General features: G+C 50.6%; 1 protein-coding gene across 2 annotated transcripts in view; it reads right to left on the reverse strand.

Annotated features, from left to right (window-relative positions):
* Positions 1 to 1,465: 1,465 nt before the first annotated feature.
* The window catches only part of Syne3 (spectrin repeat containing nuclear envelope family member 3), an 85,579-nt gene continuing 72,797 nt past the window's right edge, over positions 1,466 to 14,247 (reverse strand). For both annotated transcript variants that reach the window (XM_059280030.1, XM_059280031.1), the window contains 2 exons: positions 13,410 to 13,448; positions 1,466 to 5,237 (listed from right to left, as the gene is read on the reverse strand). In XM_059280030.1, coding sequence (XP_059136013.1) covers positions 5,028 to 5,237; positions 13,410 to 13,448 — 249 coding nt within the window. In that variant the 3' untranslated portion in view covers positions 1,466 to 5,027. The remainder of the gene's footprint in view (positions 5,238 to 13,409; positions 13,449 to 14,247) is intronic.

Below are 14,247 nucleotides of genomic sequence, written 5' to 3' on the forward strand. Positions count from 1 at the left end.
ACAACTAGCAGGGGCTGGCAGGCAGCACAGAGGCCATTCCTGGAACTTCTAAGGGCCACGCCTCCAAGTTCTGCCAACAGAGCGTGAGATCCAGATGTGGGGCTCAGAATGAACCTGGGATTTTGGTTTCAATAGTGGCCGATACACCTAGGCAGCAGCCTGATCCATTCTTCCTTGCTAAGAAAAACTGATTTTTACTGGGATGTTCTAAAGTTAATGTGGGGGTTGGGGGAAGAAGCAGGCAAGAATTTTGTCTTCTGAGGGGGTTAGGATTAGGGATGAGGATGACAAGCAGGTGCTTTTCCCACAGGACAGATTAGCAGTAATACTTAAGTGGTTTGAGGACCAGGAAGTCCATTCAGGCTGGAGAGAGAGAAAGGCTCAATGATCAACTACTCATGTCTGCCACAGGTACATTAAGGGAGGGAATGGCTCACTTCTCTTTTCTATGCTGACCTGGAAAGTGTACAAGACTAGGGTGAAGGAACAGAGGAACCTCTGCTGTAGGCTGACCTCCCTGAGAGAGGGAAGTGGGGTATGACCCCTCCTGGGTTGTGTCTAAAAACTTAGATATCCACAGCCAAAGACAGCCTTGGGCCTCCTGCCAAGCCTTGGTGCTCAGACCTCAAGGATCTACCTTGGGGCCTCTAGAGGCGCAGCCAGTGAGCTTCCTTTCCCTTCTGCTACACCCAGGCCCTTTCTCCTGTCCCTCATCTGGCCTCCCTAGTACATCTCCTCTGTCCTCATAGTCACAGCCACATTTAATTTGTAGAAGCCATGAGACACCCTCCTACTTATCCCCAGGTCCCCCTGTGTCTCCTCCATGGCCCTCTAGCTCCTGGTAGGTTGAGCAGCACCTGTGGGAGGCAGAGGAGCAAAGTCAAAGGCCAAGGCCCTGGTCTGGATTCAGCATCTTAAACAGAACAGATGCTTTCTGGTCTAGATCTGGAGGGCAGGGCCTAGACTTCATTTACCCTAGTGTTCCAATGTGTATGGCCCCAAGAAAGGACTCTAAAGGCTTAATATGTGGGTTAGAATGAAGAGGGGACATGACACTTTATCTGTCCATCCGTCCATCCATCCGTCCATCCATCCATCCATCCATCCATCCGTCTATTCATCTTCCCCTCTCTCCTTTCTTCCTTCCTTCCTCTTTCTCTCTCCTTCCTTCTCTCCCTCCTACTCCCCACTTCCTGTGTCCCTTTCTTGCTGTCTCCCGTCTTACACAGTGGTAAACACATGCAACATAAAGTCTGGCCTCATGGCTACTTAGCGTGCATTAGCGGCCCTCCGCCTCTGTGGTCCCTGACTGGCCTCTGTCTCTGTTTCCCATCTGATTACCCCAGCCAGATCAGCTCGGCTCAGATTCTCAAACCCTCCACTGAGCTTGTTGATCTGGCCTGGCCTGACTTCACACTGCATGGAAAAAGAAAGGCCCCCTCAGTCTCTCTCGCTGTCAGGCAGCCTCGCAGGGTGGCCCACACCCTTGGCACCCGGCCGCCCAGCAGTAGCTCACCAGGGGCTTGTCATTCTCCTTGTCCCAGCTGCAGAGGAACCCCTGTTTCCTTCCTCTGAAGTATCTTAGGACTCCGGTCCCACAGGGAACTGAGGCCAATGATGGGGGACTTCACAGGGGCAGAGGAGGCCTCAGCTCCAGGGTGTGTGGCAAGTCCTGCCTCTTGGAGCAACACGAGGCTGATGGCCAATGACCTGCAGGGATGTGCCTGCTGAGGGGATTCCTCAGAGAGTCACAGGAAGCCACAGACTCTTGTTAACCCCACCCCAATGGAGCTGAGAGCAGAGAGCTGCCACTGAGTGACACCATTCCCAGAGGCCACAGAGACTGCGGCTTAGTGGTACCAGCCCCAAGTCCTTTCTCCCCAGTATGGGCTCCAGGGTCCAATAACCCTGGATTCCAGTCTCACCTGAATGTGCGCAAGTGGCTTTATGTCTTTAAAAGCCCCTGTTTCTCACCTCATGCTTAGGGATGAAGAACTATCAGGCTTGATCGGGGTGGGCAGATTGGAAATGCCAGCCCTTCGGTGCCAGTTCCCCACGGAAAGGCATCGTCTGTGTCTTAGTTAGGGATTCTATTGCTGTGAAGAGACACCACGACCACAGCAGCTCTTACACAGAAAACGTGTAATTGGGGTGATGGCTTACAGTTTCAGAGGTCAACCAATTATCATCATGACAGGGAGCATGGTGGCGTGCGGGCAGATGTGGTGATGCCTACATCTCCACCAGAAGGCAGCAGGAAGTCAACTGACAGTCACACATTGAGAAGCTTGAGCAAAAGAGACCTCAAAGCCCTTCCCCACAGTGGCACACTTCCCCCAACAAGGCCACACCTCCTAATAGTGCCACTCCTTTTGGGGCCATTTTCTTCCAAACCACCACAGCCTAGTGAGCAGCGCCTCGGCCCTTCCCGCCAGCACCTCCAGGACTTCCTAGCTCACCCACTGTCCTGAGTCCTAACTCCACTTAGTCCAACTACATTAGAAACAGATTCTCTGCTCCTGCATTCTGCACTCAGAGGACAGATGGGGACGAAAGGAGCAGAAACCGACACAGGGTAGGGGACCAACAGCACTGATAGTACCTGCTTGGACCCTTCACACACACACACACACACACACACACACACACACACACACACACATTCCTAGGCTAACCTAGGTAGGTTACATGTGAGCACTGTCTGCAGGACAAATAACACACACGTGCACACACACACACACACACACACACACACACACTTCTAACAAAGACTTTTTAAGCTTTTTAAGCTCCAACACTTCTCTCCAGGGACACCTTCCAACTCTCTATGGTAATTGGCTAGGAGGCGACATCACAGCAGCAGGTGTCTATACGCACTTTAAGCAAAAGAAGTTACATCGGAAAAGCACCCAGAAATGGCTAGTATGTCATATTCCAGCTATATTCATATGAAAGAAATAAAAATATCAGTCCCCCTCTGTTAAAAAAGTTATGCAAACAAGCAATCCACAGTGTCATTGTCATAGTTAAAAACAGAGATATGTTCCCACCACCCCACCACCCGCATAGTGCAGTTACACCCTCCCCAGCCGTTTACCACAAGACACAACTACATTCATAGTAAACAGCTCTCTTTTCTGCTTTTTCTTTTTCTCTCTTAAGTTCTGGGGATGGAACCCAGGACTCACACCTGTTGGGCAAGTGTGCTATCTCTGAGCCATGTCCTCGCCCTGGGAAGGGAGATGTGGGGAGGCTATGCTATATAATGAACATGATATCACCTGAGGACAGTGGTGACCAGCCCATTTCTGGCTTTATAGGTTCTTGCTGTGTGGCTGTGGGTAAGTGACTTCCCTTCTCTGGGCCTCAAGTTTCTTACCTGTGAGATGGGAAAGCGGAAAAGGAAGTGCTGATGTCCTTTGCCACAGTTCTGACCAAGAGGTGGACCAATGATCTTAGTGAGCATCAGGACTCGGCTACCTGGGTCTGAAGTCAGGGTGCACCAGCCCCTGATTTCCCAGCAAAATGGCAGTGTGCAGGAGAGGCCTTATGGCTGAGGTCACAGACCAAGTAACAAGCCCAAGGCGCTGCCGTCCTGCTTGCCTTTCCTAGGTTCTGTGCTAAGATGAAGGCCGTACATGGTGTAGCCTGATGCCAGCTTGGTAGGGACTTGGTCTGTGTGCATAGGGTGGTGACCTTGGAGTCGGGTCCCTCTTAGGGACTCAATATTCGTTATGTTTAAAGTGCCTCTCTGGGTCTTTAACACTGTGGTTGTGTATCTGATGCTAATGCCTGAGGGCACCCCCACCTACCAGACAAATTCCATCTGTAAAAAGGGGGCATTAAGTATTTTCTAAAAGAAAAAAAAAGTGTCAGTTTAGGGTAAACTTGATCCAGTTTTAACCCACTTAGGAATCATCCAGGAATTCCCTGGTCATACTTCCAGCCTTGGGCATAGCCTGGAGTCACCCCAGAGGCCTCCCACACATACCTGGAACCCACCTATTTGCTCCTGCCTGGGCCTAGATTGTGAGCCCTGGCAGGGGAAGAAGGTAAGACCTGTCCAGCCCTGTAGACCCACCAGCCTGCACAGTTCCTTCTTGGAAGGGAAGAGAGACCCCTTCAGACGGGCCGAGTCTTTTCCATTCTGCCCTCAGTTCACGCCCTAGCCAGGAGAATGCCCAACCACAATGGTGACACAGGTCTCCTGGGCCTGGCACGGGCCACTGGCAATGTGCTTCACCCTTGTGCATAAGAATAAAAAGTCAAGTTCATCTTCCTGTTTTCTTTCTCCTGGGGAAAACACACAAACAAAATCCCAGCCACTTCCTGAAGACACAGGGTCACGCTCATGGTCACGGGCATTTCTCGATGGTCTGTGCTATCAGTGGCTACCACGTGGGGGTGGGGCAGGCTAAGTGCCATCACTCTGTGGAACTTCGTCAGTTCTCTAAGTTCTTCTGCTCCTCTCTGGGGAGCCCTCTGTCACTTGTCTGGTCTCACTGCTCTTGGCCATCACCGCTTCTTTTTATCCAGCCTACAGCCCAAGACCTTGTAGCTTTAAAACTAGCCACATGCACAAGAGCTCCAAGGCTCCAATTCTGTTCAGCTAAGCTCAGAGCTCGGAGACTTTTGAATCTGGATTCCTGGGTACAGGTTGTCATAAAAGTAACATGTGATTTCTCCTGTCTTCCAGGGATGACAGAATGCTAAGGCACGAGTGTCACAAATCCCATTAGGGAAACACACTGCTGGGGACTTCTGTAGGCACAAAGAGACATCGTATCTGAAGTTATCTACACTGAGCATATACATACACTTGCGTATAAAAAATCTGTACATTATTCCCTAACCACACATAGTACACATTTAGTATAAATAGACAGAAATGACATCGTAGAAAAAGCAAGTTCTGGGAACAGATGCAGCATTTAGACAGAGGCTCTTCTGGGTGTCTGGTCTGTCCAGCTTCCCCCAGCAGCCAGCCTCAGCGGGTCTGCAGAAAGTCACCTGTAGGCCCCAGTGGGCTAGGTGGGCGGGGGGCCGTTGTAACGAAGCATGAGAGCGAAGGAGCGGGCGAAGTTGTTGGCCAGGGCGCAGCTGCGCTCCTCCTCACCGGCCGGCAGCAGGAAGAGCAGCAGAAGAAAGAGCAGGAGCAGCAGCTGCAACGGCAGCGCCACGCGGCACGCTTTCTGCAGGAGAGAGCAGGGATTCCGCCACCGCCTCGGCTGTCGACTCTGCGAACCAACACAAGACAGACCGTGAGCGACTACGAGGTTCAAGGGGGCAGTGGGGCAGGAGGGCACGCTGGGTAAACTGTGTAATCAACACAAGACAGACCGTGAGCGACTACGAGGTTCAGGGGGCAGTGGGGCAGGAGGGCACGCTGGGTAAACTGTGTGACCACAGGCGCGGACTCTCCACTGTGAGGAGGGGTGTGATGGCCGGTCTTGGTTGTCAATCGAGAATCGCTATGGAAACAAACCTCTGAGCATGTCTATAAGGGAGTTCTAGATTGGGTAGAGGTGGGAAGACCCGCCCTAACTGTGGGCCGCACCATCTCATGAGCTGTGATCCTGGACCAAATAACAAGAAGAAAACGACCACACACACACACACACACACACACACACACACACACACACACACACACTTCTAACAAAGGCTTTTTAAGAAGCTAACAAGGGAATTGACAATCCTAGCTCATCTCAGTTCCAAGAGCCTTTCTGTGCCTCAGTTTCTCTACAGAGTATTATTACCTGTGTCCTACTCAAAGCTATCCGAGAGAAAGGGCTCCACAGGAGGCCAAACTCCCATCCTTCATCCTCTTTGCTCTGGCCATCTGCCTATCCCTCAGTACCCAGGAGGTGACCACAGAGACTCACGCCCACCATTGGTGAAGATTTTCACTATTCCAATATTACACCCCGAACATCTGGGCTCCATCTGTCACGTGTGTACACATGTGTACACACGCTGTACCCAAGGCCTCCTCCTTAACTCTTCCCCTAGACCATGAGCTTCCTGAATGTTTCTAACTGCTCTGGGAGGCTGGTTGTCCTCTGCCTATTTCACAGAGGAAGAAACTAAAGCTAAAGGAGAGTCAGTAGCCTGAGATCACACACAGGCTCAACTTCCATCAACACTGCAAAGCCCAGGCTCTCTCCATCACCCTACATGGTATCTCTCATAAGAAACCATGACTAAAGATAATCACAAAGCAGCACTCTGGGCCTCAGCTGTCCACATGGGTCCCATCTTGACCCAGCATGTTGAGTATAGAACAATGAGTATCAATGCAACTGAGGCTTGGGGTCCTTTCCTAAGGCCTGGTGGGGCCTCATTCACTACCATAAAGCCAGACCAGCCCCAACAGCTCAAGGTGAAGAGAAGCCTGGCAGAGCCCAGCCCAATGCCTCTCACTGTAGCTCCCTCAGCATCATCTTTAACCCTCTGCCTGCCCTGGGGCACACTGGTAACTGTTGTCCTTGTCTGTCCTTGGGAGCCCAGGCAGGGAACTGGGTACATCCTGATGATGAACACATTTCCCAGCTGGCCTGCCTACCTTGACCGCATGTTTTCTTCCCTATTCTCTGAGTACCAAAAGCATGGGTTTGCAGCCCTGATCTCACTACCGAGAGCTCAGAGGAGCCTGTGTGTGTCTCACCTGTATGCAGGCCAGGCTCACTTGATCTCTGTGTGAGCTAGGCAGGCCACAGAATCACCTTTTTTTCAAACTCCCAGGTTGATGGAGTAGGAGAGGAGCCAAGGTACACTGAACCGGTCTTTGCAACTGGTTGACTTCCACGGTGGAAGACAATGGATGCAATGGCCAAGGGAAGGGCGACTTTGTCCTCACTCAAGGAAGGCTAGCACCACACTCAGGGGCAGGTGTGTGGGTGTCAGCATCAAGTATCATAACTACATTCGGGTAACTGGGGAAACAGCAGAAAGAGGAACCAGGGTAGATGTGGGAGTCAGAGAAGGCTCTGAAGGAGATGCTGTAGGTTAAAGCATTATATTTTGTCAACAATGAGTATCATCATCACATTTGGGTAATTGAGAAAATAACAGAAAGAGAGGAACCAGGGTAGATGTCAGGACAACCTCTGCAGGGGATGCAATCACAGCTAGAGGCAAGGAAGATGACCCCCCAATACTGACTGACCAGGGAGTTACAGGCTCCGTGGCTAGGGTGAGTCTCTAAGATGTAGGGGAGGTATAGGAGTGGGAGGCTTGGAGACAGGAGGCCTGGAAAGCAACCCATGTGGATATCAGAAGTCAGACTCAGGTTCAAAGACTCAGTGTTGAAGGTCTTGGTGACAACTCTGTCATAACTCAGCAATGCCCAGCTGCTTTGGGCTTCTGTGGGTGGAAGGAAGATGGTACCCAATGCGGTCTGAGGCCAGTCTGGGTCCGAGACAGTGTGGCTGAGCAAAGCCCAGCTATTTATTCAGCTAGGACGAGGGATGTGGCAGATTTGAGCTGTTTGCTGAGCTGTAAGCAGGTGACTCAGAGAGAGTTCAGTGACATCACACTGCCCAGCCCCAACTGACCTTGCTGTCCCTGGGCAGAAGAGGAAGAGAACTGTCAAGAGCATTGAAGATCAAGCACGAGAGTGTCCATCACAGCACCCATCATACTTTTTTTTTAAACCTCAGCTGTGACAGCTATCCTCTACCACTGGAAGCCAACCAATGCCTTCTGAGGGTTGGTATTACACCATCCCACCCAGCCCAGGCATCTGTTGAAAGGCAACCATTATCTTACCACCAAGAAAGCAAACAGCCACCACCAACCCCAGAATAAACTTGACCGAAAAGCCTCCATAAAGAAGCTGGGACGCTGTGGCTCAGTAGGTAGAATGCTTGTCTAGCATGCATGAAGCCCTGGGTTTGGTCCCCAGCAGTGGGTAAACTGGATATGATAGTAACACTGGCACTCAGGAGGTAGAGGCAGTATTAGAAATCCAGGTTCGTCCTCACAGTGAATTTGAGGCTATCCTGGGCTGTGGGAGACTCTGTGGGAAGGGAGGGAGGGAGAGAGAGGAAGTGAAGAAGGAGAGCCCACATAAAGCTGCGTGCACACGGAGGGGCGGTGCACATAAAGCCGCGTGCACACGGAGGGGCTGTGCACATAAAGCCGCGTGCACATGGAGGGGCTGTGCGCATAAAGCTGTGTGCACACGGAGGGGCTGTGCACATAAAGCTGCGTGCACACACAAAGGGGCTGTGCCTTCAGTGGGGATGCAGAGAACAAGGAGAATGACCTCATAGAAAGAGGGGCCAGAACATTCCACATTTGGTTGAAGGGAGGGGAAGAAAAAGCCATTTCTTGGGAACTTGAGCCATAGGCAGGGCCTCTTCCAAATAGATGGGCTAAGTGGGTATCCCCAGTGTAGCCTAAAGAAAACCAGAACAAAATGTAATCATCAGCAGAGACTTTGACCTCCAAGAATCCCAGGTGAAGGTTTCGTGGTAGAGGGTGGAAGTAATCATGAGTGCTCCCTGGGAGGACTAGATTGGAACAGAAATCTAAATTCCAGAGAAGTGAAAACGCAAAACAAAAATTATGAATCTTAAAACCTTGGGAAGGGAAGGGATCGGGAGGAGAGGAGGGAGGGGAAGCTATGGTTGGTATGTAAAATAAAAGGGGAAAATGTTAATTACAGAAAAGAAAAAAAAACCTTTGGGAATACAATCAGGTAAACCTATGCCACTTCCAGGTGGCACCACACGTGGGCCTGTGTGCTGAGAGTCTCACTGTGCAGTGCCCAGTGTACCAAGAGAGCCTGGCCCTTGCAAACTGGAGAACAGCAGGGCCAGTCAGCTCAGGGCCCCAGTGAAAAGACTGTTTTCAGGGAGGGCAGCGACACATCCCAGGCCACAGCAGGCCTTGAGGTGACTCACGGCCCAGCTGCCATTCAAGAAGCAGCTACGATTCGTGTGTCTGAGCGCTGCAGGCAAGCGTCCACTGGCACCAAGTTGCCTACCATGCTGGCAGTACAAATTTAATAAATCTTAATTATCCTGTTTATGCAAACAAACAGGCTGAAGCTGCTGACGTAGCTGGAGCCTTGGATGACTTGAGGCCTAGAGGGAGTAGAGGAAGTGTGGAGAACCAGCCACACATAAATCATCAGCTCGACAGTGGGTGTCTTTCTTTCCTGTGGGCTGAACATAATATATAGAATGTTTTTAAGTTGGTGAGATTATAGCGTTTGCAGAAGGTACTCCTGTTCTGCCTGGCTGGCCTCTGCATATGTGTGCGTGTCATGTGCGTGCATGTGTGTGTGTGCACAAGTATGCATGTGCATATGTGTGTATGTGTGTGCCCATGTGAGTTTAGGCACATGTGCATGTATGTGTGCACATGTGTGTATAGCCCTATCATATTTGCACATACCTAACCAGGTAAAAAACAACATAATTTGGGTAAAAAATAACTGTGAATTTGGGTCTTGAGTGTCCCATAGAGGCTCGTGAGTTACAGAACTGATCCCCCGGCTACAGTATTTGGAGGAATGGAATCCTTAAGAAGTGGGGCTGCAAATGGCTCAGTGTTAAGAACAGTGTCTGCTCTTGCAGAGGACCTAGGTTCAATTCCCAGCACCCACACTGCTGCTTACAACTGTAACTCCAGTTCCAGGGGATCTGATGCCCTCTGTGGTGGTATTGTGTTCCCCAAAATATTGTGTACTCTAATAAACTTATCTGGGGTCAGAGAACAGAACAGCCACAATATTAAACATAGAGGTTAGGCAGTGGTAGCACATGCCTTTAATCCCAGCATTCCAGAGGCAGAGATCTGCCTGGATCTCTGTGAGTTCAAGGCCACACTGGAAACAGCCAACCATGGTGACTCATGCCTTTAATCCCAGGAAGTGATGGCAGGAGGCAGAAAGGTATTTAAGGCGTGAGGACCAGGAACTAGAGCTGGTTAAGCTTTTAGGCTTTTGAGCAGCAGTTTAGCTGAGAGGCATCCAGGCTGAGGAAACAGGATCATCTTCGGAATTGGCGAGGTGAGGAAGCTGTGGCTTGTTCTGCTTCTCTGATCTTCCCCAATACCTGGGCTCCAGGTTTGATTTCATTACTAAGACCCTTCAAGATTCGTGCTACAGCCCTCTTCTGGCCTCTAAAGGCACTGCACACATGTAGTGCACAGACACATGCAGGCAAACACTCATACACATAAAATAAATATAATGATAAAATAAAAGGACCTACTGGAAGGTCCTTAGGCCACGCCTTAGGGGGTGTGCCCTTGAAGAGGACTGCGGAACAGACCATGGTCTTCTCCTCTTCCTCTTCCTTTGCTTCCTGGCCATGAGGTGGGTAGTTTTATTCCACCTCATGTTCCCACCATGGCATACTACTTCACTAAAGGCCCAAAGCAACAGTGACAAGTGACCATGGATGGGGAAACTCTATAAAACCTGTGAGCCAAATAACCCTTCCCTCTTTATAAGCTGATTTCCTCAAGCATTTTGTAATAGTAACCGAGAACTGACTAACACAAGACTTGTGCATCACTCCTTTTTCTGCTCTTGGAAGAAGAAGCAGGAACAGTGTCTATAGGCATCTGAGGTACACACACACACACACACACACACACACACACACACACACGGCAATGAGAGCCTACTATGTGCCAGTCAGTAGGAAGGAAACTTTCTCTGCCTTTAGTTCAGTGGACTCCTTCCCTTCACTGGAAGATCATGGTCGAGTAATTTGACAAATGTCACACACACCAGTGACTGAGCCTGGATTTGAACTCAGAGCATAAAACTCCAGTTCTCAAAGTGTGGTCCCTGAACTAGAAGTGTGAACAACACCTGGGAATGTGTCAGAAACACAAATTTATGAACTTTCTAGACCAGTGGATTAGGATCTTAGGGCTGGGCGCATCCATCTGGGTTCACAGGGCATCCTAATTGTTTCTCCTAATTGTCTCTGAATATCAAGCCACCCACCATGAATGGCTTCCTTCTTCATAGGAGCTGAGGTTCATTGGCTTAAAAGGAAGCCAGAACTGAAGTCAGCCTTTTTATATGCCTACTTGTTTGAAACATAGCATGGATAAGCACATAGAACCTTCTAGTTTGTATACCCAACAGTATAATGGCTGACATCTCCTAGCTGTAGCTAAACAGGGCTATTTGGTGACTATCTGGGTTATGAGCTCTCATGGCTGCTGCCTTCATAGCCCTCTGACACAGAGACAGCCAGGCCCCAGCTCCAAACAGATGTTCCTGCCGCTCTGCACCCAGCCAGGTGCACACGCTCTAGGATGGCACACTGCCACTCTTTTGTTGGATGATGGGTTTGGAGCATATTAAACAGCGTGTGGCACGAAGTCATCACTGACTCAGGGACAACATAATAAATGAATGACTAAAGGGAGAGACAGTCAGTGGGGACCACGACTGTACCAGGGATCTGGACGTAGCTACCACTTAGAATCTGCCTGACAGAGGTGTACAGTCTATGGCCCACATGTCACATGCACCCCAGGACAGCTAGGGATGTGGTCCAACACAAAACTATAAACTTACTTAAAACATTGTGAGGGTTGGGGGGGGGGGTTTAAGAAAAAACTCTTTGCATAGTATGTCTCAGTGTCAAAAGGTTGGACACCTCTGACCAACTCTAGCCTAGGCTGCATGGATGGGGACTCCCAGCCATGGAGGGGCTTAAAGCGCAGCAACTACAGGCAGATTGAACACTGGTCTTGGGACTTCTATCTTCCACCAGGGGCCACCAGGCCAGGCAGTCCAGGTCACGTGCCCTTTGCAGACACCCCTTCCTAGTCTCTGAGGTTCACATCATTCTGAACTAGAGGGAAATCCTGGGTGAGACATGTCCGCCTCGGTATGTTCTGGTTCACACAGTCTTCAAAATTAATTCTCGGAGTAAATTAAGCCAATATTGATGTTTTCATTTCACACATGGGAAAGGGAACCCCCAGGCAGGGTGATTTTTCCAAGGCCATAAAGCTGGTTGATGAAGGGCCCCGGGCGCAGCCTTGGTCCATAATAAGCCCTTCTTGATCCACAAGTCACTCAGTCTCCCGAAGTTGCCAGAGGCCGGGAATGGATCCAGGGTGCCCGCACCTGGGATTTAGACTCTGAAGAATGAGATCTGAAGTGACGCCGGGTTCTTTAACCAGAGTGTGCTGGGGGTTCATGTCACTACAGTCAATGTTTGGCAAGAAATCAAGGGCATCACTAGGGACAGCAAGGGACAGGAATGGGGAGAAAGGCCCCAGGGATTCTTCCAAGGCACCCTACGAAGGGTTAAAGCATGGGTGTTGAGACCTGAGGGCCGATGCCATCAGCAGTCACATGCCTGGTGGACACATTAGCTCTTCACGCCATTTTCCCCTCAGGCTTAGAGCTGAGCTAAGACTGCTCCTTGGTGTCAGTGTCAGGGTACAATGAGATGCTCTAGCCACAAGTGTCCTGGCCTGAACTGGAAATATCCCCACAGGCTCGTGGTTTTAACTGCTGGTGGATCCTAACAAGGGGAGGTTGTGGAGCCTATGGGAGTTGGGGCCTAGCTGGCTGAAGGTTATACCAGGTCGTAGTCCCCAATTTATCCCTCTTCCTCCCCTCCCTTCCTCATCTCCCCATCCCCCGATCTCTCACTTTTCCTCTCCCTCTCTCCCTGGGTGGTCAGGAAGTGGACCGCCATCCTCTGCCACAGGCTCCCAATGCAATGACATACTACCCAAGCACAGAGTCCTAAAGACTGTGGCTGCCCGCTCTGAAACCCTGAGCCAAAGCAAACCCCTTCTCAAGTTTTTATCTGTTGGGTATTTGGTCACAGCACTGGCAATGGAACTGAGACCCCCTAAGAACCAGTCCTGGCACACAGAGCCCAAGCAGTGGGGGGCGCCACCTAGAGTGCCGTGACTGGTACTGTTCTCACTTCAGCTGTGGCTAGCATGGGAAGAGCCAGAGTCTCAGTGGGCACCAGTGGAAACATGTGCCTTGTAGAGCAAAGGACTCCACCATCCTTTCTAATGTGTCCCCTAGGGCCGAAGAGGCCACATGATCCAATTTGTCCAGAATAGTCCAGGCTCCTGGGTCAATCCTGATTTACACCTGCCGGCACAGTAATCAAAGCAATATCCAGTCACTCTCCAGTGTGTTCTGGGTCTGGATGACAAATCTAGGGGTCCTCCTCCACTGTGTGTAAATCAAGGCTAATCTGTACACACTTGTCAATCCCTCCTTGAGCCTGAGAACACATACCCCAGGGCCCAGCCCATTACAACCCAAAGTTGGTTCTCTTCAGATCTCATGGAACATTCTAGAAAATCCAGACACCCTGGCCCAGAATCACAGGCCTTCTAGCCTTGAACATTCTCTGCCCGCTAGCTATGTCGAGCAGATGGCAGACACGTACCTTTTGGAATGCAGTCAGCTCCCCTGGAGAACTCTGCGTCTGTTATTTTAGGGAAGGGAAGAAATGGGGCAAAAAATCAGCTAGGCGCGTAAAACTTAAACCCCAGCAGAACCCGTAACAGAATATTCGTTTTGTCAGGGGAGTATTTCGTTAACATTTCTGGTCATCTGGACAGCCTGCGCCAGCAGGGGATTTCGTTTAATGAGCTTTTTAACACACTTCAGGTCCAGGTGGCACACTGTCTGGATGGCCTTGGCCAGGGCTGGGGACGTGGCCTAGCTGGCTTGGACTGGGCTGACACCTAGTGGCCAAACTGCCAGTTGTGGGGCCGGAAAAGCCTGGTGTACCCCAAGCTATGGCTTCTGGGCTCTGAGGCCTGAAAGGGGGGCTCTAGGAGGCCTTCTCACCTATTCCTTCCTGGGCCTAGGAAACTTAACTTCTTTGTCTCACGTTGCTGTCAACAGTCTAGAGGGAAGGAGACCTCTCTCCTGAATGGGCGTGTTAGGAGACCACAGCATTTAATAAAGGCTATCATTATCCATGGTTTGTGTAGGAGATAGGAAACCCAGGAGATAAAAGTGCTAGGTCAAGGCCAGAGGAAGGAAGCGCTGAGTCTCAGGACCGCTGGCCTCCAACTCATGCATCCCTGTGGCAGTGCCACACCACAGAGATGTAACAGAATGTTGCCTCTGCCAGTGAAGAACTATGACCCGAGCTCTAGCATTGGGGTCAGGGGTGGGACTTAGCTATCCCCTCTGGAGAATGGGGTGCAGATACTCCAGCAGAAGGTGGCTATAGGCCCAAATGGGAAATGCACATAAAATTCTGACATGGTGGA

This window comes from Peromyscus eremicus, chromosome 14, assembly GCF_949786415.1.
Source record: "Peromyscus eremicus chromosome 14, PerEre_H2_v1, whole genome shotgun sequence".
Classification (NCBI taxonomy): Eukaryota; Metazoa; Chordata; class Mammalia; order Rodentia; family Cricetidae; genus Peromyscus; species Peromyscus eremicus.